The following is a 24,166-nucleotide window of genomic DNA, read 5'->3' on the forward strand; positions in this document are numbered from 1 at the left end:
AGGGTCCAAAGTGCAAAAGTGCAAAGCAAATTAGTTGTTATCAAATCCTTAAAGACTTTTAAGCTTGTTTATAAGGGGAGACCGGGGCTAGTTGGCTACAGGGGTAAGTTGACACACTGCGTTTAACTTTGGAATTTTCCACCAGAAATTTTCAAAATTCACTTCCCACTTAACTAATTCATCTTTCAGTGTAGTACCAGGGCTATATGCGCATGCGCATTGAAGTTATAGCGATTTTTTTGTTTTTTTACTAATTTTTTAATTTTTGTAACTAAATTACTTTTTCAATTTTAAAAAGCAATAGCATAAGCTTCAAGTAAAATCGAATAAATTGAGGTATTGTATGGTTCACTCTAACCAGTCACATTTTGTGTTTCAATATTTTCGGGCAATAAAAGTTAATGTCAAAAAATATTGTTGGATAAAAATCATCAAGACTTTTCATATAAAAGTTGCGTTTGAGATATATGCTTAATGTTGCTAAACTTGTCTCTTTTTATATGGTGTGCCAACTAACCCTAAGAGTATAGGCAACTTACCCCGTGCCGGGATAAGTTGGCACATATTTTTTTCTTTTTTGGAGGCCCTTTTTGGGCCACCAATTATTAGTATTTTTAATGTTTGGCACTTGAATAAATTGCCAAATTCTTTTGAAGTGCAATTTGATATCCTCAAAAAAATTCACCCAGAAATGCACAGAGCTCAAAAGCTAAAACTGTAGCCAACTAGCCCCGGTCTCCCCTACGCATTATAAAAGAAGCATCTGGCTTTTTAGCAGAGAAGCAGAATATAGCAATGCCTTTTATATTACGCGGTTGGTTTACTAAAACTAAAACTAGATCTATTTTACACAAGCTTGTCATTGATTTTCAAAATAATAACAATGACTACACAGATTTAAGAACATAGAACATCCTTACAATTTTTTTATTCTATTAGTAAATACATTTCATATAATAGTATAACAACTTTCGTAAAAGTATTACAGTACTATTATTTACAGTAGTTGATAGCACCCACCCCCTAATGGCTGGTTAATAGTGGATGTTTCACCACTCCTGTAGAAAAAAGTTCGAAAAATGATTGTCAGATAATCAAGAATTGTCAACTTATTATTTAGAATCCAGCAGATTAAATAAAAATGATTGTTGACTTAAAAACTTATTTACTTTTAACATAAAAAAATTAAAAATTCGGAAGAAATTTAAAAAAATGACTTTAAATGAAAGTTTTGAAAAACTCGTTGGATCGATCTGTTTAATCAACTGGACGTAATATAATCACACAGTCTTCATTGTTCGACGAAAATGCCATTTCAATACTGCCAGGGCATGGAAACCGATATTAAGAAACTGGTTTTTCACCGGTAATTTTTCGGATAAAAAATTACCGTTACCGGTTTTTACTGCATCTGTTACCGCTGTTAATATAAAAAAGTTTTTAATAATTGGAATAACTATCAATTGGTATTTTAATTGTTATAACCGACTTTTTTAATAGTTAAACCATGAAACCATAAAACTATGATATTTACTTTTGGTTATATACTTTTATCCTAATTTTCAAACTCCTAAAAGACGTTTAACAGACTGTGAGAGATAACAGAATTGTTTTATGAAAAATGCAAAAAAAACAAGAAGAAGGGAGACAATAATTCTGGGGTATTAAAACACTTTCAAAACTTGTAGCAAAGAAATCAAGTGCAAAGGAGGATCACTGATCAAGTGCAAAGAAGGATCTATGAAGGAATGAGTTCTCATCTTGAATTAATACATCATATTATTTTAACTATTTATGCTATTATAAGGTCAATATAGCAAAATAAGTAGCAACCAAAATTGAAAAAAAAATTTGAAAAATCGATCACTTCTTTAGGAATAAAAAAAAGATTCCATAGCAGTTGTCCTGTCTGAGTTAGTGGTAATTGATGAATTACCAAATCATGAGCAAAAAAATCAACGTTTAAGAGTTCAAGGATACCACTTGTCAATAAAAATGCGAAACCGATCAAATCAATTATAAGAAGCACTGTTTTGAGGTCAAACACATTTATAAAAAAAAACAATTCGAAGAAATAACGAAAGACAAAACTCGTTTTAGCATTACTCTTGATGAATACACATCATATCGTAAAAGGAGATTTTTATGAATATCAATCTTTATGTAAAAAAATTGGAATTAGACTTTGTGAATGATAAGAATTTTGGCCTGCAAATTTTGTTGTCCTTTTAACAAATTTTGTTGTTTCTCTAACAAAAGTCCCAAGTGTTGGGGCGATTGTTAGAGAAAAACTAAAAGAATTTGAATTTGTCTGGACTCTGATACTTTGGCAGCTACAACTGATGGTGCATCTGTAATGAAAAAATTTGGAAAATTTTACCAATCCATCAATTTTGTTTGGCGAATAAGAATAAATGCATAAAATATGATATTTTTGCTAGTGAAAGTGTCAAACAAAAAGTCAGAAAAATGTTAAATTGCTATTATTACAAAAGTATACAAAAAAAAAAAAAAATTACCAGACTTTGAAGTATCATTTCTGAAAAAAAAACCGCAGAATAACAGACCACTTTGTCACATGAGACGTTACCGAAATATATATATATATATATATATATATATATATATATATATATATATATATATATATATATATATATATATATATATATATATATATATATATATATATATATATATATATATATATATATTGTTGTTCTGTCTGATATTGTTGGTCTATTGGCACCACCAAGGAAACTGAGACAAGGCGTTATGCAGTGTTCAGTAGACAATTGTGAATAGCATGCTTAAGTGGATAAATATACATTATAAATTTTTTTTCTTCCTGTACCAGTACTGTATTTGTGATGGGTAAGGTACCCAACTATCGATTGTAGCTTTATTGAACGATAGTGTTTAGTTGTTAACATATTGTTAAGGGCTAGTAGAAATTCACGGTAATAGAAGGTAAAATTCACAGCATCGTTCTTAAAAAATGCCGTGAATTCAAAGTAAAGCCACGGCAAATTCACGGTGCATTTCAACATCTTTTAATAGACTTATTAAGTGATCACACTGGACAATTAAAGGAATACCGTTGAAGAAATCGTTGAGTGTCCGTGTTTTCACTTGTTGTGGATCCAAAAGACGTACTGTCAGTAGAAAACGAACTGCTGGCTGGGTGAAACGCATTACCGTAGCAGGACAGTAATACTGTGTCAATATAGCCGCAGCATCTTGATATGCCATGCGCTGCCACGCAGGCGTGTCCGTTTCCTCAGACCTCTCAGAGTAAAATATCTAAATACATGCATAAAATATATTAATAAAACTCATCACATAGAGCCATAGTAAAATATAAAACTATCAAAATGATAAAGTTTAAAGCCGGAAATTAAAAGTGACGTCAACGATGTTGTTTGTTACATTAAGTAAGTAACCTCAACCACATAATGACTATGTGAGTGTGACTGTGTGACCAATAAAAATTAAAAAAAGAATTTACTTACAAAAGCTATGAATTTGATTCATATAAATTTCTCATTTCACAAAAAAACCACAGAAATTGACTGCATTTTTTGAAATTCACGGCATTCACGCAAATGCCGAAATTCACGGCATTCAGGGTTTCAGTGACATCATGAATTTCAATCGGCCCTAATAATGTTCTTGTTGATAAATGTTTATTAAAAATGTTCATTTCAAACCTTTTTATACCAGTGTTCATTTCAAACCTTTTTATACCAGTATGCTGGTCTACAAAACTATCAATTGTAATGTCACGGTACGATACCAGTGTACCAGGTAGTGTTTTAGAACCCAGATCTCTTAAAACATAAAAAACAACAACTGTCTGAACTCATCCCGCCCCGTGGGGTGAGTTCGAATTGAGTTTAACTAAAAACAGAAATTAAGTATCAGTTACAGCTTGTATACTAGACACAAAAGCTTGTAGGTTTTATGAAAGCCACATCTCAAAAAAGATTTTATGGTTATAGACAACCAAAAAAAGACCTTTTAAATTTTGGTAGATATAATAATCCTACTTGTATATTGTCTTATAATAACATTACATACCCTGATTACGCGGTATATCAATTTTTTAATAGCCTAAAAACCCCTTAAAATTTCCGAAATCGTTCCATTTGGTTTGCATAATTTCAAGCATGCTCTTACTCTTTAAAAAAAAAAAAATTAGTGAATCGGTTTTATCAGTAATAAAAATGCCAAAAACTGGGGTTTTACCTTTACCGGTAATTATGAAAAATATTATTCATTTCATGCCTTAAATACAGCCTGCCAGGATAAAATAAATCTTTATGTAGATGTTCAAGTTGTACTCGAATTTGCTGCACGTCAGCATTTTGCTGAAGTCTATTTACTCTAACCAGATAGTTGTTCAAATAAGTATTGCATGCATCATCCATAGAGCGCTTGTTACGCCCCTGATGCTATTCACACAACAAATGAAAATCTGCATGCAGCTATAAGCATTTGATATGCATTTATTCTTGTTGTTGAATTTCCGTTTTCAGCTAATACATCAATAATATTAACAAAGTGATCCGTAAAAAAACGGATGCTATTGACAAAGACCATCCAGTTTTAAACAATATAGAAATTTTAAAAGCTCGCAAAAAAAAAAAGTTAATTATCTCCTTAATAGTTGAAACCGGTTTTGAATTACTGAGATAATAATTTCACAACAAGGTTTAGGTTGCGCGAAGAGCAAAGGTTTTTAATAATAATATTTTATTACAATAAGGTTTTTTGTACTTTGCTTCAAGCTTGTCTGAACACACCCTTCCTCTTGGACATAGTGGAACATTGTTCGAAGTCTGAACAATTATCAGGATATAGGTCTTATTTGTTTTAAAATATTCAATGGTTTAGGCAATAAATAATCAAGTCCTTCAACTATTTAGAGCCACAAAGCTAAAAAATTTTTCTTTGATTTTAGTGTAAAATGCTTCTATTCATAGAAGAAACATAATCTAATAGATATCAGTATGGTTTTTTTAATCGTTAACCACCTGGTTCGATACTTGAGCGGAATAAATCTATAAAAAAGGCTTCATTCAAATTTTTAAATAATGAGGCAAACCATGTGTGCCGGAAAAAAAATGATGCGAAAAACAACTAAAGACAATGTTCGTTTGTTTTTTTCAATTATTTTTTTTAAAGGACTGGTTTCTTATCCGTTGGAGTGGCTTCCATATACGATTCAGTTGCAAACTAGTATCCCTGGATCTTAACATTTTTTTGCCATAATTGTGCAGGTCTTTGTAATTAGTGAAGGGTCTAAAGATGAAAGAACCCCAATTACCTCTCATCATACTACCTGATAGAGAAATAACACATAATATTTATGTAAAACTCCTTTGAGCCTCCTTCAGTGATCTAACAATGGTGAGTTCAGTGAGCTGACAATGGTGAGTTCAGTGAGCTAGCAATGGTGAACACATGTTCAGCTGCAGGTCATTGAATTTTCTCTCGAAGAGTTTTGAACCTGCCGTAAAATTGTAGATCTTCGAAGGTAACCAGCCATTTCTTAGAAGATGTTTTTTTCTTATCATAACAACCATCATTACTATCTGGCACCATGATTTGAACCATAAAATAAAATCCTGCTGCAGCAGTGTCTGAAACAGAGGCTGGTTATCTCTCGCTGTCCTCATCGCTGTTACTAGTACATTTATTTCATTTTACATTCACAGCACAGAGTGAAAAAATATTCAACGTAGACACAAATAAGAGATAACCAAGATAACCAATAAAAGATAACCAAAATAAAATCAAAGAAAAGTTTAACTTAGTCCAAAAAAATGCTAAAAACGTGAGCAAGGATGTGGTCTAACAATGCAAACCTTGCCATCTTAGATAAAAGCCAACATCTGGGTTGCAATCTATTTCGGCTTTTCTTATCATTTGATGATTCACATTAAGTATATGCATTTTGAACTTGGGCTACACTTTCTACTAAGGCATAACAATCTAGTTTTAACGCGAGAACTTCAACGCGCGAACATAGCGCGAAAACCTCTCTCTCTCAGGAACGCAGATGTGAATTGGTGAACATAGCATGTAGACGTGCCGATTTGCTGTATGTCTAGTAAGGGTCTGCATATCGTTTCATTTCTATATCGTTATCATCCGATATGATATCGGGAAAAAAAATCATCGGAATGACAAGAGTTCCGGTATATACCGAGATTTAAACTAAATTCCGGTATATACTGAGATTTAAACTAACTAAAATACCGGTTAAAATTTTTATAACGATATTACGTCGTAATCATTCCGATGACACTTTTTTTTCCCGATATCATATCGGTATGACAACGATATGGAAATGAAACGATACGCTAATGATATATTAAGAATAACTAGATGTCTAACTGCCGTAAATCGGCATAAGAAAAAGTGAAGCAAAAATCGGTCATTATGGGGGGCAAAATCTTTACGCTATTTATCAAAACAAATAAGAAGCTTAAGATTTTTTAAATTTTCCCCCCATATTGTCCGATTTTCGCTTCAAAAAATACGCGGAAGTTAGACATCTAGTTATTTTTAATATATCGTTGCGATACGCAGACCCTAAATGTCTAGCGTTTAATGCTTAAATATATATTAGAGCCTACTGCTGGAAGTTTTCGACCCTAAGTAATTAAAAGATACTGCCATGAATTTTTTCTAATTTTTTATTGTATATATAGCTATTCAAAGTATATTCTAATACTACAAACTTCATTTGAGATGCTTTGAATTTTAAAAAATATTTCCGATTATTTTGTACCGTTTGGTTCTAAAATAAACGCGCTTTGTTCAAAAAAAGTTAGAGCAATAGAATTGAAATATATATTTGACTATTAAGAAAGAATGTAAAATGCATAACTACTGGAGTTATACGACTTTTGAAACACTATACCCACCTGCTTTAGCAAGCTGTCGGGATGTACCCATTTCGATAACTATTTCGTGAATGAATGCGTTTGACGAATTATCATACACTAAAGATAACTTAAATGTTGTTTAAAGCCATAACTTTAAGTTTTTTTTTTTTTTTTCGCAAAATTAAAATTGGATCTGGCGCCAAGGATGGCAACAAATGATACAAAATTATAAATTAATTTAATACATACTATAATAACAATAATAATTCTGTAAAACGCGTATATGCAATAACTTTTATAAAAAACTTGTAAAAGTCTAAAAGTTATATTACTATTTTAATGGAATAAGCAATTACTATGTTTTTAAGAAAAGGCCAAACGCTTCATTTTGTTTTTGACCATGCCAAGATATGAATAAACCTGAGAATGTTCCGATTATTACTCTATCTGGTATTGCATGTTTATCTGAAAGTAAGTCAGTTTAATTATAGTGTGGATCATCTAATTATCAGATATGTTATATTTTTCTAACGATTTTTACTACACCGGTGCATTGGTTATTCCTAATTAACCATATTAAACATAGCTGTACTTCAAGCAGGTTCGATATTTCAAATTGCATACTTTAATTTAAATACAATACCATTTATTCCTGTAAAATTATGAAAAGCTGTTTTTTAAGACAGCCTTGTTAGCATGCAGATTTACAGTCAATTAAAAAAGTCCCAGTGTATGTGCAAAAATATTCAAAAAGTTAGAGGCTTTGATACAATATCTGTCATAAAAGTCTGCATCAAATTTTTAGTTGAGGCAAAATTTTTAATAAAAAATATGTTTGATAAATCATATTTTTGTAAGGTTATATGACTTCACAATTCAATTCAAGTTCAAAATGTAAAAACTAATCATAAATTATCTGCTTATGATTCAACAGTCACTGGAAAGAATGTGTGTGCAAAGAGTGTTAGCAGAATCATCATAGATGAGGATTTTCATGATAGAGTTCCCACAAGAAAATCTCTGATCTATAAAAAATCAGAAAAAAACAACTTTGCATAGCAGAATATCAGGCAAATGATTAGAATTTTGGGAAATTGTCTTATTTACTAATGAAAGGAAAAGCAAAAGGTTTGGAAATAATGTTCATGAATATGTTGGGCAAATCAAGAATAAGGAAATGACTTTGAAATATTTGATTCCAACAGTCAAGCATGGAGGAGTGAATCTGATAGTTTGAGGCAACTGACAGCAGTTTGGACTAGCTAACTCCATTCACCTCAGCCATTAGACTTAAATACACATTTGTTGGAAGAAATTGAATTAAAAGTAAAAAAACACAATTTTGAACAATAAATCATAATGCCAGCAAGCAGAAAATGTAACAAAAAAAAGCATAATGTCAGCAAAGCAGATAATATAAACAAGAAAGCATTATGTCAATAAAACAATAAATCATAATATTAGCAAAGCAGATAATGTAACCAAGAAGCATTATGTCAGGAAAGCAAAAAATACTCCAAATATAATAAAAATCATTGTTATGTCAATGCCCAGAGATTGCTAGCAATAATTAAGGCAAAAGCCTTTTTATTTTTATTTTAATTGCATGAGTTAAACTGTTTGATTTCATTATTAAAATGATGAAGACTTTTCTGACAACAGTTTTAAATGAAAACCTCAATTTGTTTAAATTTATTAGCTTGGTCATCATTATATCTTAATATGCACACATTATACATTTATCATTTCTGTTTACCTTTTTTGCATAGACATTTTGTAGGGGTGATGAAGACTTTTGTGACTGTATATTCAGTTAAACATTTGAAGTCTAAATTTGAAATCTTAAAGGATTTAGAGAAATGATATTATACAATTTTCTGTTAAAATTTATCTTTCTGAAAAATGATAAAACATTAAAATCTGTCAATTTTAACTTATAATCAAAACTCAGAAAAAAAATTTGGAAGTTTTTTATGATCTCTAAGTAAGCTGAAGCTTTTTGTGGTGTCATTAAATTTTTTAAAATTCTGTTTTTTCCATACTTCGCTTATAATAGTTTTGCTTTAAAATATTTAGTTGCTGGTGAACTTCCACTACCTTCTTCAGTGCACCAGCCATTACATTTATTTTCTACCCAACAGCAGTCACATGAAGCATTGCAACATATTTATAATGGGCCTGTAAACTCATTTGAAATTGCACAACTACTTTCAAGTGTGAATAATGCTTATTTGTGAGTTTATAGTATTTTTTGTATTTAATTTGTAAATAATTTTTGTTTGAATTTTAAGTGTAAGAATACTTACAAAATAAAATATTTCGATTATTAATAAATAATTTATGATATTTTAATTATTGGAATATACACAGACATAAATAGACTTAAAGTATTTTGAATAATGAAATTTCACTTTGTAATCCATCTCAAATTTTCTTGAAATTTATTATTAACTTGTTTAACTTGCTTAACTTGTTTCACTACTGTAAGCTGCCAACAAAATCATTTTAAATGGATCATGTTAAATGGATACATACATATATACATACATACATACATACATACATACATACATACATACATACATACATACATACATACATACATACATACATACATACATACATACATACATACATACATACATACATACATACATACATACATACATACATACATACATACATACAAGTATGTATTCCAAAAAAATGGCAAGTTAAGAATTTGTGTAACTTATTTTTAAACTATGACAAAGTTATTTTTAAACTATGACAAAAACTTATGGCAAAGATCGAAATTGGTCAAATCTTTAAATTATAATATTTTCGGGCTTAATCATTAGAAGAAATTTTAAATGTAGATTATTTTTAGAGAAAATGATCTTTTGGAGATGGATAATCATCATTAAAAAGCCAATTAGTTATGTTTTTTGTTTCACTTAATCTTCATGATCTATGAGCTATTAATAATGGTAAATGTTTTTGGTAGATTATGCACATCATTCCACTTGTTACAGATGCTCATTATGAGACTTGTTACAGAACCTATTTTGCATATGTCATCACATCACTCCAGCTTTCATATTTAGAAGCCAAAAACTCCATTTAATTTTGAGAAATAAAGTAAACATGAGTACCATTTAATATTCATCACCTTTTTAAATGGTCATTAGTTAATAAGTGACAAAAGTAATGAAGTTCTCTTGTCCTCTTGTTTTGTCACTTTAAAAAAGAATATTGTCTGTTTCTAATGTTCCTTTATCAAAATTTGAAATGTCATTAAGGCATATTTAACAGAACAGTTTTCACATCAAAAATCATGTGGGTTTAAACTTTTGAAATTTATCTTACTCTTGGAACAACCTTTTTTTAAGTCATCTTGACAAAGATCAGTTAGAAGAATATTACATCTTTTTTATGATGATGTAAAAAATGTGCACAGTGAAAAACAAGTTTAAGTAAGAAATTTTTTGGAGTAAAATCATTTTAAATGGACCATGTTAAATGGATCATGTTAAATGGATCATGGCATATTTTGGGTCACACTTCAAAAAAGTTAGTTAACAATTGAACCAAAAGTTAAGTGAAAAAATGAAAATATCATCAGAATCATAATTTTTTCCTCTACAAATAGAAGCAATTAATTACTTTCTTTTATATTCTTGATTAAACAACTTTTTTTATCTTATTTTTTTCTTGAATAAACAACTTTTTAAATTTTAATTTTTGTATTTTGGGGTCAATTTTTGGGTTTTATTTTGGCATCCTGAGAAAGTTTGGAGAAAAATAAAGGTTTATTGCTATTGTGTAGAATAAAATCATCTCTAGGGATATATTTGTTTTTTATGGAAGTAAAAGTAAAAAAGAAAATTTTAAAAAATGAAAATGTGTTATTTTTCTGGTGAAGTGAGACATTAACATAACCATTTATTAACTTTGACTTCACTAGAATGTACTTCTGATTCTTTATTTGTTATTTCCAGACCATCATTATTATGCAAGTATTGTTCATATGATCAAATAGTTCAAAGAAGAATTCATTTTTTTAAAAAAAGAAACTTGAGTAACAAAAAAAGGTGTGATTGATGTTTCATTAAATGATATAAAAACAGACCATCACTGAAGAAAACAGTATTTAAATAGAGGTATTCCAAAAGCAAGATTGACAAGACAGACAGACAATAATAATGATGACAATCTTACTAAATATCAGATTTCTGGCATAATAAAGAATTGCACATATGGAACACTGATGAAACAGGTTTAAATGGCAATCAAAGCAGGTATCTCTCTTCGTAGATAAGGGTCCATGTACATATCAAAACTCACTGGTAATAATTATAATACTAGTTTGCTGTGAATTATTGCTACAATATTGATGCGATCTTTTTACTACTATTTATTGTATACAAATCAAAGAGTCAATGTATGATACTCAGGTAAAAGGTTACCTACCAGTTCAAAAAACTCCTGGTTGGATGAAAGATGATATGTTTATTACAAGGTTGCTTGAAGTATTTCTACCAATAATTAGATGGTGTGCAGCATTTTACATTTATGGCAACAAAAACATGTTTTACCTTGAAATCTGTAGAGATTGTAATTATGTTTAATATGCCTTCCATCTCACTATACATATTTTGCAACTTTTAGATGTATGTGTCTATTGCCTTGTTAAAAAAATATGGAAAAAGATAATCAAGAAGTAATATACTGCAACTAAATGCAAGAACTCGGATAAAGAAAATTTTTCATTTTTGATTAAAAAACTGTTTGAGTGTGGCAAAGCTTTCTTTGAGCTGCATGCAAAAGCTGGACTTAAGCATGCTGGAATTTACCTACCAAATAAAAACAACATAAATCAAGGTAAATTAAACAAATTGCACAAGCTTTCAATCCTCTCACTAAAGTTGCATTACCGTTGCACAACAATTGCATAACAAGTGCATAACAATTGCATAACAATACCGTTCCATAAGAATTACATCATCTACATCAACAGCGCAATATAGTCAGCTTCAAGAAGAATTAAATCATGTATAATCAGAAATTGAAATTGTGGCAAAAGGTTTTCTGTGAGTGCAAAGTTAAACGCATGTTTAAATAAGAACTAAAAAAAGCTTGATGGCGCATGTGTGACAGAAAAACATACAATTCAATGGTCAAGGATTGAGAGGAAACAAGGTTCTAAAAGTCCCAGAAAAAGCAAATAATGTTGGTTAAGAAGATGATAAATATAAGCAATCAAAGCATTCTCAAATGAAATTCTTAAAAAAAAATTGTTTTTAGTGATTAAATGTAAGAAATGCAGAAAATCTTGTGTGTTGTCGTTGGCTCTGCAAAAAAGCAAAAAATGTCATTGGTGATGAATTTTTTTGTGCACAGAAATTTAAATTGTAATTTCAACATTTTTTTCACTGTTACTTTGCATGTAAAAAGCAATGATATCAATTTTTTTAAGTTTTGTTTTGATTTTTTTTTAATTAAAAAATTTTCAATTAAAAAAAAAAAATTAATTATTGCATAGTTTCAATTTTCCTTAATAATAAAAAGAAAATTTTCAAAAAGAAAATTTTTGCACAAAAGGATTTACTATGTCTTTTTAACAAAAATAAGCAATCCTTTAAGTTCACTTTAAGTGAAGTAATATTTAATGCATGTTTTATTCTTGTTTGGTAAAGTTTCTTCTTGTACTTTTCACCATAAATTCATTTAGCAAACATCTTAAGAAGTTAAATCATAGCTTAAAGTCACTTTAAGTTATGATTTTGACAAAAACCACTTAAAGTTAACCTAGTAATATATATATATAAATATAAAGTTAAACAGGCAATATATAAGTTAACCTAGCAATATATGTATATGTATGCATATATACTTTTAGAGATTTTAAAAACACTGCATTCAATCGACCATCCCAAGTGAAGGACAACCACATTCTACCTCCAGTATTAAGATCTGTACTGCAAAATAATCCAAATGTGTTTCAACCACAGTTTGAAACTTATCATGGTTTGTTTGGTTTTTAAATTTTCTCAATTAATTACAAGTAAAAACTATCTAAAGATTTGAATTTCTGATAAACTTAATGCAGTGCAAAATCAATCTTCTGTCTATAAAAATTCTTTGTTTCTAGGTTCACCTCTTAAAGGAAACAGTATGGAAGCATATTCAGTTAACCAAAGAAATGCTTTTATTCTGCATCATCAGCAACTCCAGCAACAGGATCATAATCGAATGCTTCTGTCTCAGTTCTCTAACTCAAACTTGCATTTGAATAGTTCTACTACAGATGATTCTCCATTGTTACAGGGATATACTCCAGCAGGTTCATCTGCTTCTCCAATGGCTAATAGCCCTAATATGCAGCAGTTTTTTTCGGTAAATATTTTTACTGTAATAATTACTTTTATATAATTTTTTTCTTCTTTATTCTTAAAAAAGGTCATAATGTATATTAATTTAGGTAGATATTTTTATGATCAAATTTTTAAATCTTCAATTCAAAAACCATTTAATTTCATTTTTACAAAAACTTGTTTTTTGCATGTATTTGAAAAAAGTACAAAAATAATTTTAATGGGCATTTTGATAATCTTACTTTAAAGTCAACCAGTCATTTTTTAAGGTCTTATGTGAAAAATTTTTTAGTGAAATCTTAGTTAAAAATTTTTCTTGTTTTGGATCTTGTTTTAGGATTTTTGAAAACAATTTAGGTGTGTAGGTAGTTCAGTGCTCCTATTTTCTCAAGCTGCATTACCATATTGTTACTGTTACTGATAGTTTTCCCAAGCTATTTTCTAGACTTATTTGATCTGAATGTATATGATTAATACATTTTGTGTTTTGTGGAAATAGGCAAATAAATTTTGCATTCTCACATGTAGTTTGTTTTGAAAGTTTGAAATAATTCTGTGCTAAATACATTATTCTGTGATAAATACATTCTGATAATTTCATATTCTGTGATAAATAGAATCTGAATTACTATGTCTACTATAAGTATAATATGCCTCACACTTATTCTGTCTTTTTAATAACAAATCGTCTAAAGTGATTAGATTTTTATTTCATGTTGCGTTTTTACCATTGAGATTATGGCAGTGAACTCGAGGCAGTAAAATCTAAGCGCAATAGTCTACCTAGTAGGTGACTTTAACCTATAATGTTTTTATAGATTTTCTAATTTCCAAAAACCATGAGCTAGAATAATTTTAATAAAAACAGACTAACCTTTTAAGCATTTCTTTGTAATCTGTATCATTGCACTTGTGCAGTGAGTAGAAAGAAAAAAAGATTAATCATCATAGAACATCATACTCCTACTAGATAATTATAATTTTCTGTTTTTATCAATAATTGACTGAACAGTCATTTGTATCATTCATTGAGTTTATTGAGGCAATAATTATCTTGAGAATCATCAATGTTAACTTGTGTAATTAAAGCATCATCTGTGAATTGTGCTCATTTTTTACATTCATACTTTTCAAAGAGTATGAAACTATCCTGTGAAGACCTGTTTCAGCAAACTACAATGAGGTTATCAAACAATTGAATACAAATTGCAAAAATCTTTTCATTTTTTCATTTAGGATTAGTTTTTTTTTTATAAAGTTTTATGGAGGTTTTTTTCTTAAATTTTATTTTTCAAGTAATGTTAAAAATATGTTATAGTAAATATAACTGTGATTGAATACTTTTCTACATTTTAAGTCTAATATGGCATGCAGTCCACAAGTGCAGTACAATAATATGACAAGTCCCAAATTCCAATATTCTGTAAATGCTGTGCCTTTATTTCCTTCTAATAATTCTTCATTTTACTCAAATGACTACTTGGCTAAGCAACAACAAACATTAAACTACATCTCCAATTTGCCTACAAATCATATATCTCAACCCAATCAACAGACGATTCCCTCAAACCAGCAAGTATCTCATTCAAACTACTTATTATCTCAATCAAATCAACAGATGACTAATCAAATGCACCAACAGCATACACCAAAATCTCCGTCGATTCATCTATTGTCTCACTCAAACCAACTGTCAGCTCAGTCACACCAACAGATATCTCCCTCAATCCACCAAATGCCTCAGTTAAACAAAGAACAATCACAGTCACAGCACATGGCACCTCTGTCAGAATTCAATATGTCGCAGGTTAGAGTTTCTTTATGTTTCTTAGTAGAATGAAAGTTTTTAGCAGAATATGCATTCTTGAGTTTTTGTTTTCTGTTGAATGTAGTTAAAAATGATTTATATTCAATTTCTTAGTTAGATCAGAGAGCACTTCTATTTTCTCCTCTCAAAACAAGAAATCAAAGATTGCCCAGCTGTATTGGTATGATTTATTTCAAAACTTCATTATTATTTTTTAAAAACATAAAAGAATTCATTTTCTTCTTAATAAATAACACCATATCCTAAATAACATATTACTATAGAACGCATAAAGTATATACATAACTGTATGATTTGTGAGAGGTGATTATCAATTATTTTATAGGTTAGTGAAGTTTGTATACAGTTTATGTGCTTTATATATACTATTTATATTTGTGTGTATACACAGCATACAAAAGTAAAATAATGCAGCATAATTTGCCTTTTAATCTCTTGAAAAATTTTTTTGTTTTGTTTTTATAAAAAGACTTTGATATAGGAAACAATATTTCAAACTTTGAATAAAGGAAATAGGAAGTTCCATTTAGGAGGGTTATAAGAATCTTAAAAACAATCATTAGTTTTCTTTTGATAAAGTTTTTGATAATTTGATCTTACCAAAAAATGAAAAATTATTTAACAGATAATGAAATATTTAAAAATTATTACAGTAATTTAAATACAATATAGTTTATTACCTTTAAACTTCTATCTTTAACTTATTGACTGCTGCATGCACAATCCACATGTACAGCCAGCAGCTAACAGTAACACATCTTTTTTGCTTCAAAACCCATTAAAAGATGATTAAATTATGCATCTTGTATCATCTTAGTATTGTAATTTTTTGATCATCTTGTAATGCTCAAAAATTTCAGCTAAATCTTTGTAATATATTTATGAATATAATTCAGACTATGAAAGACTTTTATTTAAAATTGAGGAAAATTGATTACATAGTTTTTGAGCAAACCAAAGTACTTTAAAACATGCTTGAAGTTTTAAAAATTTGATTGCATTTTTTTTTGTTTCTTGATTTGCTGTTTTCAGAAAAGTTTTCAAAAAAGTTTTCATGAAAAGCAAATAAAGCAAGAAAAAGTTGAGTACTTGAATTATTATGTTCAATCCAGTAGTCGAATAAAGAATGTTACAAACACAGGTCATTGCAAATAATTGTATAAACTCAAATCTTGTTTTAATCGATTTAATTGCTGTGATTGATACTGGACAAAATAAGGTCTGAAGTTTTTGAAGGTTAGAATACTGTAAGTTTAGCAATTGTTAGAATTTGTAGTACAATATTTTTTGCAATATGATTAAATACTTTTCCTAACAAATGAACACATTTTTGATGCACTACCACCTTGATACCCCACTACTAACTTGATACCCCCCACTACCACCTTAATGACTGATCAACCATTTATTTTTTTCAAACAGTTCATGTCGTTTTTTAACAAAATGCCAAATTTATTTAAGGCTTAATTTCATTAAAGCATGTTTTAATAAAAAAAAAATGTAATAATATTACAGTCTTACAATATGCAAATTTAAACTTAATTGATTTTTTTTTTTTTTTTTTTTTTTTATTAGAAACCAGGTTAAAACTTAAACTTTGAAAACTCATGAAATAATGAGCTAAAATGTTGTATAGAGTAAAATGGGGTCAAATGAAATAGTTAAGAATTTTAATTAATTTTTTTTAAGAGAAAAAGGTTTTTAATTTTTTTTTTTTTTAAAGTTGTAGAGGAATTTGAGCTGTATTTAAATATATAAAAATCAAGTAAAAAAAGTTTTTAGTTTTTTAAGAAACTTTATTTAATTGAAAAAAAAAAGTTATTTCATTCTACCCCCACGTTCGGGGAGAATGAAATATGCAAATCTATATGTAATTAAAACAACACTTAATTAAAAAAAAACAAAAAGCAACCAATAATAACAATTAAAAAAATAACCCATATTAACAATTTAAAAAACAACCTAATAAAAAAAACTTTATTCTTGTGATGATGTTGAGTCGTAGAGAGGTACTAGAGGCTGAGCTGAGTTCTCACTTTTGCGGCACTTTTTGGTGCAATAAAACTCAGCGCCTCTAACATATCGCTTTGGTATGCATTTTTGATAAAGCCAAGCCTTGCATTTAGAATTTTCACACTGGTACCATTCTATATTTTGACTTGAAGCTTCGCCTAAAACTTTACGGCACTTTTTACACTTGACTTGGTTTGTAGCTGTTAATGTTGTTGGAGTCGCTGTTATTGCTTGGTTTATTTGCTGCTCGTCATTAAAGCTAAGCTTGCGTTATTTTTTAGCTTGCTTTGCTGCTTTTTTGCTCTCAGCATCTTTCAATCTCTCCAGTATTTCAGGTTTACTAAGACACTCCACTTCAAACCTTGGTACGTCTACATTTTTTCGTTTTTTTGTGTCAACGAGTTGAATGCGAAACTTTTGTCTGGGCCACTTAAGCACCAATCTTTTTACAGATGTTTTTTTTGTTTTTTGGAGCAAGACAATTACCAGCAGAATTGATGCAATTTCCAACTGTATAGTGGATTTTTTCAAGCGGCTTTGAGTACTGAACTATTGCTTATGGCTCTAATGCTCAACTTATGACTTCACAAGTTTATGAAAAGCTTATACCAATTTCTCCTTGGTGTATCATTAGGAAACAAATGAGATTGACTTTGGTGTTGCAAATAGTCAGTAACTAGTGTGATGATGTCATTATAAGTTCTTCCAAAGCCCCAATTGGATAATTTGATGAGCGTATCTACCAAATTGATTCAAGTTGATGCGACAATCTCGTTTTCACCTATGCCATGGACATGCCTGTGAAGAGTTGTTACTGGTATGTTGAATGATTGAGTAGTTTTGTTAAATGAAAATTCACTGCTTTGTACTTTGGCCAGAGCAAGCCTAACTCTCTTCGGTGTATGGTTTTTCTTTTTTCTTTGAGAGCAACTTGTTTTGAGGCATATTTTATATTAGAATAGATTTAATAACAATCGATTTAAAATTTATCCACAAAGTTTATAGAGATTGATTGGTCACTTGAGATTTAATTAACAAAAGCCGCATTTAACAAGTGAGCAATTCGCGTATTTCATTCAACCCCACATATATCCGTTTTTGTTTTTATCTCATAACTTTTTTCCCTGAATAACAAATATAATTTTGAAAAAAGATTCTTGACCAGCGTAAAAAGTTTTACCAGAATACTTATTAAGTTCGATGATATCAAATTTAATTTCCAAGAGTTTTATGTCCATTTTTCAAAAAAAAAAAAAAGTATCATATCACTTTCGAAGACTTAACAAATTATAAAAAAAACTTTTCTTTAAAAAGTTTATTCAATAGTTAAAAGTTTATTCAATAATTAAGAACAAAAGAATAAGCTTAGTCATAACTATTTCATTCTACCCTCTATTTCATTCTACCCTGTTTTACTATGTGTGTTTTTTATAATAGAATAAAATAAAGATTGTTCTTACTTTGATTGATCAATTTCTTGTTTCCAAATTTATTTTATACTTAAGGTTTTTAATTTTTAATGATTTTTTAATGATTTTTTTTTTTTTTTAAATTTTTATTCAAATTATTTTTTATTCTTATTTTTTCCTACACATTTTTGTAAATTTATTTAAAAATAATTAAAATCATTTGATTAAATTATTTGATTATCTGATACAAAAAGAAAGTTGTTAAAAGTAAACACATCGGCCAGTTTTATTGTCAGTGTAATTGTAGTTTTATTGTCAGTGTAATTGCAGTTTTATTGTCAATGTAGTTGTAGTTTTATTGTCAGTGTAATTGTAGTTTTATTGTCAGTGTAATTGCAGTTTTATTGTCAGTGTAATTGCAGTTTTATTGTCAGTGTAATTGCAGTTTTATTGTCAGTGTAATTGCAGTTTTATTGTCAGTGTAGTTGTAGTTTTATTGTCAGTGTAATTGTAGTTTTATTGTCAGTGTAATTGTAGTTGGTAATGCGAAAGAAGTTTTTATTCTGAGTACAACAAAGATGATAATTATAGGAAGGGGATTTTTTTTAAAGATCTTTCTAAAAAAATTAATTGATGTCTTGGCTGTGAGCTTTGTAATCATGTTTTAGTATTCCTAACATATTCCATGAGTAACTCTTTAGTTAAGATTAGTGAATCATTGGCTATAAGATTTTTTACAATAACTAACTGAACTATTATTAATTAACTAACTGAATTAACTAACTGAAATAAAGTGGTTTCCAGTACTTTCCAAATTTGCAATTTGTGATATTCACAACAAAAGTTGAGCACAGATTGCACGTCACCTTCAAAGCTGGTAAAATTGATCGTGAAACAAAAATTCAGAAACAAATCTTACTGATTCTAATTATCTTATTCAAATTGAAATAAAAACAATTCTGTTTATGGGATTTTTTAAGCCTGCTGAATAACATAACTGAATAATATAACTTTTTTTTGTTAAAAGCTATTGTAAATGGTGTACTAGATTTTCAGGGAACCACTTTGTGGTTCCAGTGTACAGTGTTTGTACTGATATTTTTAGTAAGGTAGAATTCTCCTCCTACCAAAATTTTTTTTTTTAACTTTTTTAAAAAGAAACTTTTAAAAAAAACTAAAGTTTTGGCAAACATTTCAATCTCTATTTTCTACAAAATCACCTTGCCAGAGATATTCCAAAGAAAGGTTACCAACCCACAAACTCAAACAAAATAAATGTAAGTTTAAATCCCTACTTGCAAAAATGAAAACAGTAATGAAAAAATGGACCTTTTCTTAGTTCTCCACAGAATCTGCCTGCTTAAAGAAGCAACAGATTAAGTGACACATTTTGTCATGTCATAATTTCATAAAGATAAAAATGGATGCTTTTTATAGATACAATAGGTAGTTAAGAACAAAATAATTTTTAATAATAGAAATTAAAAATCTTGAAATATAAAAATCTTTTATGTTTTTTTTAAGGCCAAGAGCAAACAAAGTGTGTAAACCCACTAGAACAAACAGTAAAAAGACCCAATATACCTGCTTCTAAAGAAAAGAAGCATCAAAAAACCTCTGATTCACTCGACCATACTATTGATAGCATACAGGCTGAGAAAAATACTTGCAAGATAAATTTTAACCAATCAGAGCAGAGACTTGAGTTAAAAGTACCTAAACTCATTGTAAGAAAAGTAAAACATTTTGATGGTAACCAGGAAATAGAGACTTTAGAAGTTTGTAGTCCTGGAGCTCAAAAAGTGAATAATAAAGAAATTCAAATTTCTACTGATTCAAAACTAGTCTCGGATAATTATATTGGCTTGACATCTAGCAATAAGCGGAAGAAAAAAAGTGATTCCAATGATTTCTCATTATCAGATGAAAGCGATGATGGTCAAAGACAAGGTACATTATTACTAAGAACTATTTTGATCAAAAAGTATTTAAAATATCAAATATAAATTGTCAACAATTAAAAATTAAATTACTTCGAATACTATTGTTTTAGATTCAAAGAGGTTTAGACCAACAGATATGACAGAAGTTGATGGTAAGAATTTATATTTGGCAATGTTATTTTTTAACCAGCATTTTACTTTCTTAACTACAACTAGTTGAAGCTAAAAAGTAAAAATCAATTTTAAGTGGATTTTTTTACAACTACTTTCATCTTATTTGATGTTAGTATGTAATTCAAATTTCAATCTTGGTTTTTTTTGAAGGGTATTGATGTGCATTGACTTTTTTTGGTTTTGTTTGTTGATTTTTGCTAAAAAGCTTGTTAGAAGGGAGCTCACCATTTTGAAGATTGTTTAAATTTACTTAAAAGTTTGAAAAATTTTCAAAAATCAAGTCAAGTTGAATTTATAATGACTACTAGACAGTTTAAAAAATTTGGAATTCAGCTAGGAATACAACTTTACTCAATGATCTGATTGGTTTGAAATAATTGAAAAACATATTTCTAACAATAATAATTTGGTGACAAGCACTGAAATATAGGCGCTTAAACATTTGTTGTTGGTTTTAATTCAAGATGATAAAAATCTTTTAGTCTCTTTTCCTGGTCCTTTTGAAAATCTTCTTTTTCTTTTGAAAACTTTAAAGTATTTAAAGACCATTCAGAATTGCAGTTGCTAAGTCTTTAGTTAGTTGTTAGTTGTTTGTCGTTAACTTAAATTGAGCAGTATAAAATGGTTCATTTCAACATTTCAATAATGGTTTGTTTTAATATTTTATAATAACAAATCTTGTATATAATCTCAGCCTTAAGCCTTAAATTTGTATACTTAGAGGGGTAGCTAAGTAAAACTAAGCTAGCTAAGACATACTCAATATACCAATATGTTGTCTTTTCATGCATTCTACAGTTTGTTATATCTAACAGAGCAACTGTTTTTACTATTTTCTCTTTGTGTATCAAAATCTTTATCAAAGGTGTTGAAATTAAGGCTGAGGTGAAGAAATTTACATTTCTCTTGAATAAGTTGTTGGACATGGAGTTAGAGCTTGATGCAGATGGTGCACTGGATATTAACGATGATGCTGAGATACCTCCTGAATCTCTTTTTCCCAGAACAATGGTTACAGGTTTTTACACTGAAGTTGCAAAAATGAAAACATGTCAAATGCTCAATAAGGTAATAACTAAGTTTGCTTTTGAATAGCTGTTTGTTTGCTTTGTCTTGTTTGTTCGATTGATACCTCATAAAAATTCTTTTTTTAGTTTTTTTAGTTTATTTTCAGTCTTTTTTTACTCATTAGTTTTTTCATTTATGAATGTTAGTAATAAAAATTATTAAATGATTTTAGTGACTGAAATTAATAATTGTTAATAAAAAATCTTTATTATTAGTATTAAATATTGGTGTTAACAATTAATATTAACTATTACAATTGATATTTATCTAACTTAGATTTAAAGAAAACATTTCTTATATGAAATAAATTGAAATTAGTTTTACATTTAGGTGCCTGTTGATCAACTAATCCATATTATTTCCTCAATGGATCGTCATGTGCGGGATTCTATTCAGCTAACTCTCGATCAGGTGAATAGCTAACTCTGCAGTGCAAAGTCTGGCTTTTATTAAGACAAAAAAAAGTTCAACTTTGAAAATATCTAATAACAGTGTTAAATAACATAGTTGCTAATAAATTAGTGCTTGGTTAAATATGAAGTGTTAACAATAGGTTAATCTGCGAAAAATTTATAAGAAATTCAATTCAGTTAGTTATCAATATACAATTTAGATTATAGTGGTCCAGGGACATACTGTCCCCGCTTCACTATAATTTAAAAAAATACGTAAAACATAATAACTTTTTTGCTAATTGAATTGATCATTTGAGAAGAAATAAAATAATTTTGAAAAAAACTTGTAAATCTAAATAGCAGAGTTAAATGTTTTTATTATTACATATAATATTAACACCAAAGTGTTTAACAGGATAATGAAAAAGATGAAGGAGCAAAGTGGTTTAAGCTGCAAGTTGATCGTATCTTAAGATCTGCTGAAGCTGCTTGCATTATTCTTTGCTTAAGAACATGTCCAGAGATGCCAAAACAAGTGTATTTGGAAGAAGCACTCGATCATATTATATCATTTTGTCAGCATCATCTTGAAAATACTTTGTTTCCTAATTTTGACCCAATCTATAAATCTCCAGATGGTGTAAAAGGTATATATTTTTCTGAATGATTTTTATGATTATTTTAAATAAGTTTTTATATATATTATATATAGTTTTTATAAGCTTTAAATAAGTTTGCTAAAGAGTTTTGATCATCTATTTGTTTTTTTTTTTTTTTTTTTTTTTTTTTTTACAGAAGATCCATGTAATCCCAATTCTAAGAGATCTCGAAACCCTAGTGTTGACAAACATATGTTGCAAATTTATAGTAAATTCTGTCAGATAGTCTCCTTGCTAGCTGATACATTATCTATGGAAACTCTTACTGATTCTTGTATCCTGAAGTTATCTCAAATTGCTATATCCCCTTTTTTTGTTGATCGAGTCAATGTACTTCAGCTAAGTGCATTAAGAGTGGCACGTTTGATTTTCAGAAATTATATCAAACATCGTGATTTAATAATGGATGATATTCTAGCTTCTCTTGCACGACTCCCATCTTCTAAAAGAAACCTGCGCAGTTATAAGTAAGAAAGTTTTTTTTGCATTTTTTACTTATAAATTTAGAAATATTATACATTTTTGAAATCTACAAAGATTATATTTTTCTAATTTACAAAAAAATTGGAAATTCGATTTTTTTATAGGGTATTACCACCTAATACAACTTTTTCTGTTATAACCAAATCTAACTTTATTTTGTTATTTCCTCGCAGAAATTAAACTATTTAAAATAAAATTTTTCTAATTTTGTTTTATTTTGTTTTTAGTTTTAGTATAAATTTTATTAAAGATATTCAGCAGTTCTTTTTATTACTTTTTTAGCATTTGAAAAAATATTTTAGTATTTTTTAAAAACATTACTGAAAAAAAAAAAAAAAAAAAAAAAAAAAAATTTTTAATTGAAATATTTGTTTTTTGTTTTTTTTTTAATCATTTTTAATAATTGCTATTTTGCATTAATTGATTTGTAATTCTTTATAAAAGTTTTATGATTATTAATAAACTAACATGTACCATTATGGTTGGAGTTTAAATTTTGTAAATGGAAAATCATTTTTTTATGTGTCAACAAAACAAAAGTAAAATTATATTATTATTTTGAATGATGAAAAATGTGAATGTAGGTAAATAATTCTTTAGGTTGGAAGAAAATATTTGTATCCAGATGTTTACGGCGCTTGTTCTTCAACTTGTTCAATGCACAGTTCAAATTTCATCCGAGGTGAGAGATAAAAGTGAATCAAAGAATCTTGTTGATATGGACATTGTGATAGTAAAAAGTTATGAAGACGCATTAAGAGCAGCGCAGAACTTTTTGTCTGTCTTTTTAAAAAAGTAAGAATTTTATCAAAATAAATTTCAAGCAGTTGTTTTGTATGAAAATTCTATGTTGATTCCAATACATAAGTTGGGTATCTATTATTTAACAAAAAAAATATTTTTGTGGTGTCCTACAATACACATAGGGCATTCTTATGATTT

At 28.6% G+C, this 24,166-nt stretch overlaps 1 protein-coding gene and 1 long non-coding RNA gene across 3 annotated transcripts in view; both read left to right on the forward strand.

Annotated features, from left to right (window-relative positions):
- The first annotated feature begins 7,073 nt into the window (after positions 1 to 7,073).
- LOC145195271 (nipped-B-like protein) overlaps positions 7,074 to 24,166 on the forward strand; it is a 30,507-nt gene continuing 13,414 nt past the window's right edge. For both annotated transcript variants that reach the window (XR_016446179.1, XM_090070302.1), the window contains exons 1-13: positions 7,074 to 7,367; positions 8,973 to 9,129; positions 12,778 to 12,905; positions 13,030 to 13,274; positions 14,610 to 15,059; positions 15,174 to 15,240; positions 20,027 to 20,452; positions 20,556 to 20,597; positions 21,485 to 21,687; positions 22,018 to 22,098; positions 22,498 to 22,729; positions 22,878 to 23,208; positions 23,825 to 24,019. Coding sequence is in view for 1 of the 2 variants with exons in the window: in XM_090070302.1 (XP_089926428.1) it covers positions 7,307 to 7,367; positions 8,973 to 9,129; positions 12,778 to 12,905; positions 13,030 to 13,274; positions 14,610 to 15,059; positions 15,174 to 15,240; positions 20,027 to 20,452; positions 20,556 to 20,597; positions 21,485 to 21,687; positions 22,018 to 22,098; positions 22,498 to 22,729; positions 22,878 to 23,208; positions 23,825 to 24,019 (2,618 nt within the window). In the remaining variant the exon portion in view is untranslated. The remainder of the gene's footprint in view (positions 7,368 to 8,972; positions 9,130 to 12,777; positions 12,906 to 13,029; positions 13,275 to 14,609; positions 15,060 to 15,173; positions 15,241 to 20,026; positions 20,453 to 20,555; positions 20,598 to 21,484; positions 21,688 to 22,017; positions 22,099 to 22,497; positions 22,730 to 22,877; positions 23,209 to 23,824; positions 24,020 to 24,166) is intronic.
- Positions 9,570 to 12,405, forward strand: LOC149879974 (uncharacterized). The gene is made up of 2 exons (XR_016446352.1): positions 9,570 to 9,609; positions 9,650 to 12,405. It is a non-coding gene; the product is annotated as an uncharacterized LOC149879974 (long non-coding RNA).

The sequence above is a fragment of the Hydra viridissima genome, unplaced genomic scaffold, assembly GCF_058129835.1.
Source record: "Hydra viridissima isolate aposymbiotic clone 2 unplaced genomic scaffold, HvirCarnegie_v1 scaffold_13, whole genome shotgun sequence".
Taxonomy (NCBI): domain Eukaryota; kingdom Metazoa; phylum Cnidaria; class Hydrozoa; order Anthoathecata; family Hydridae; genus Hydra; species Hydra viridissima.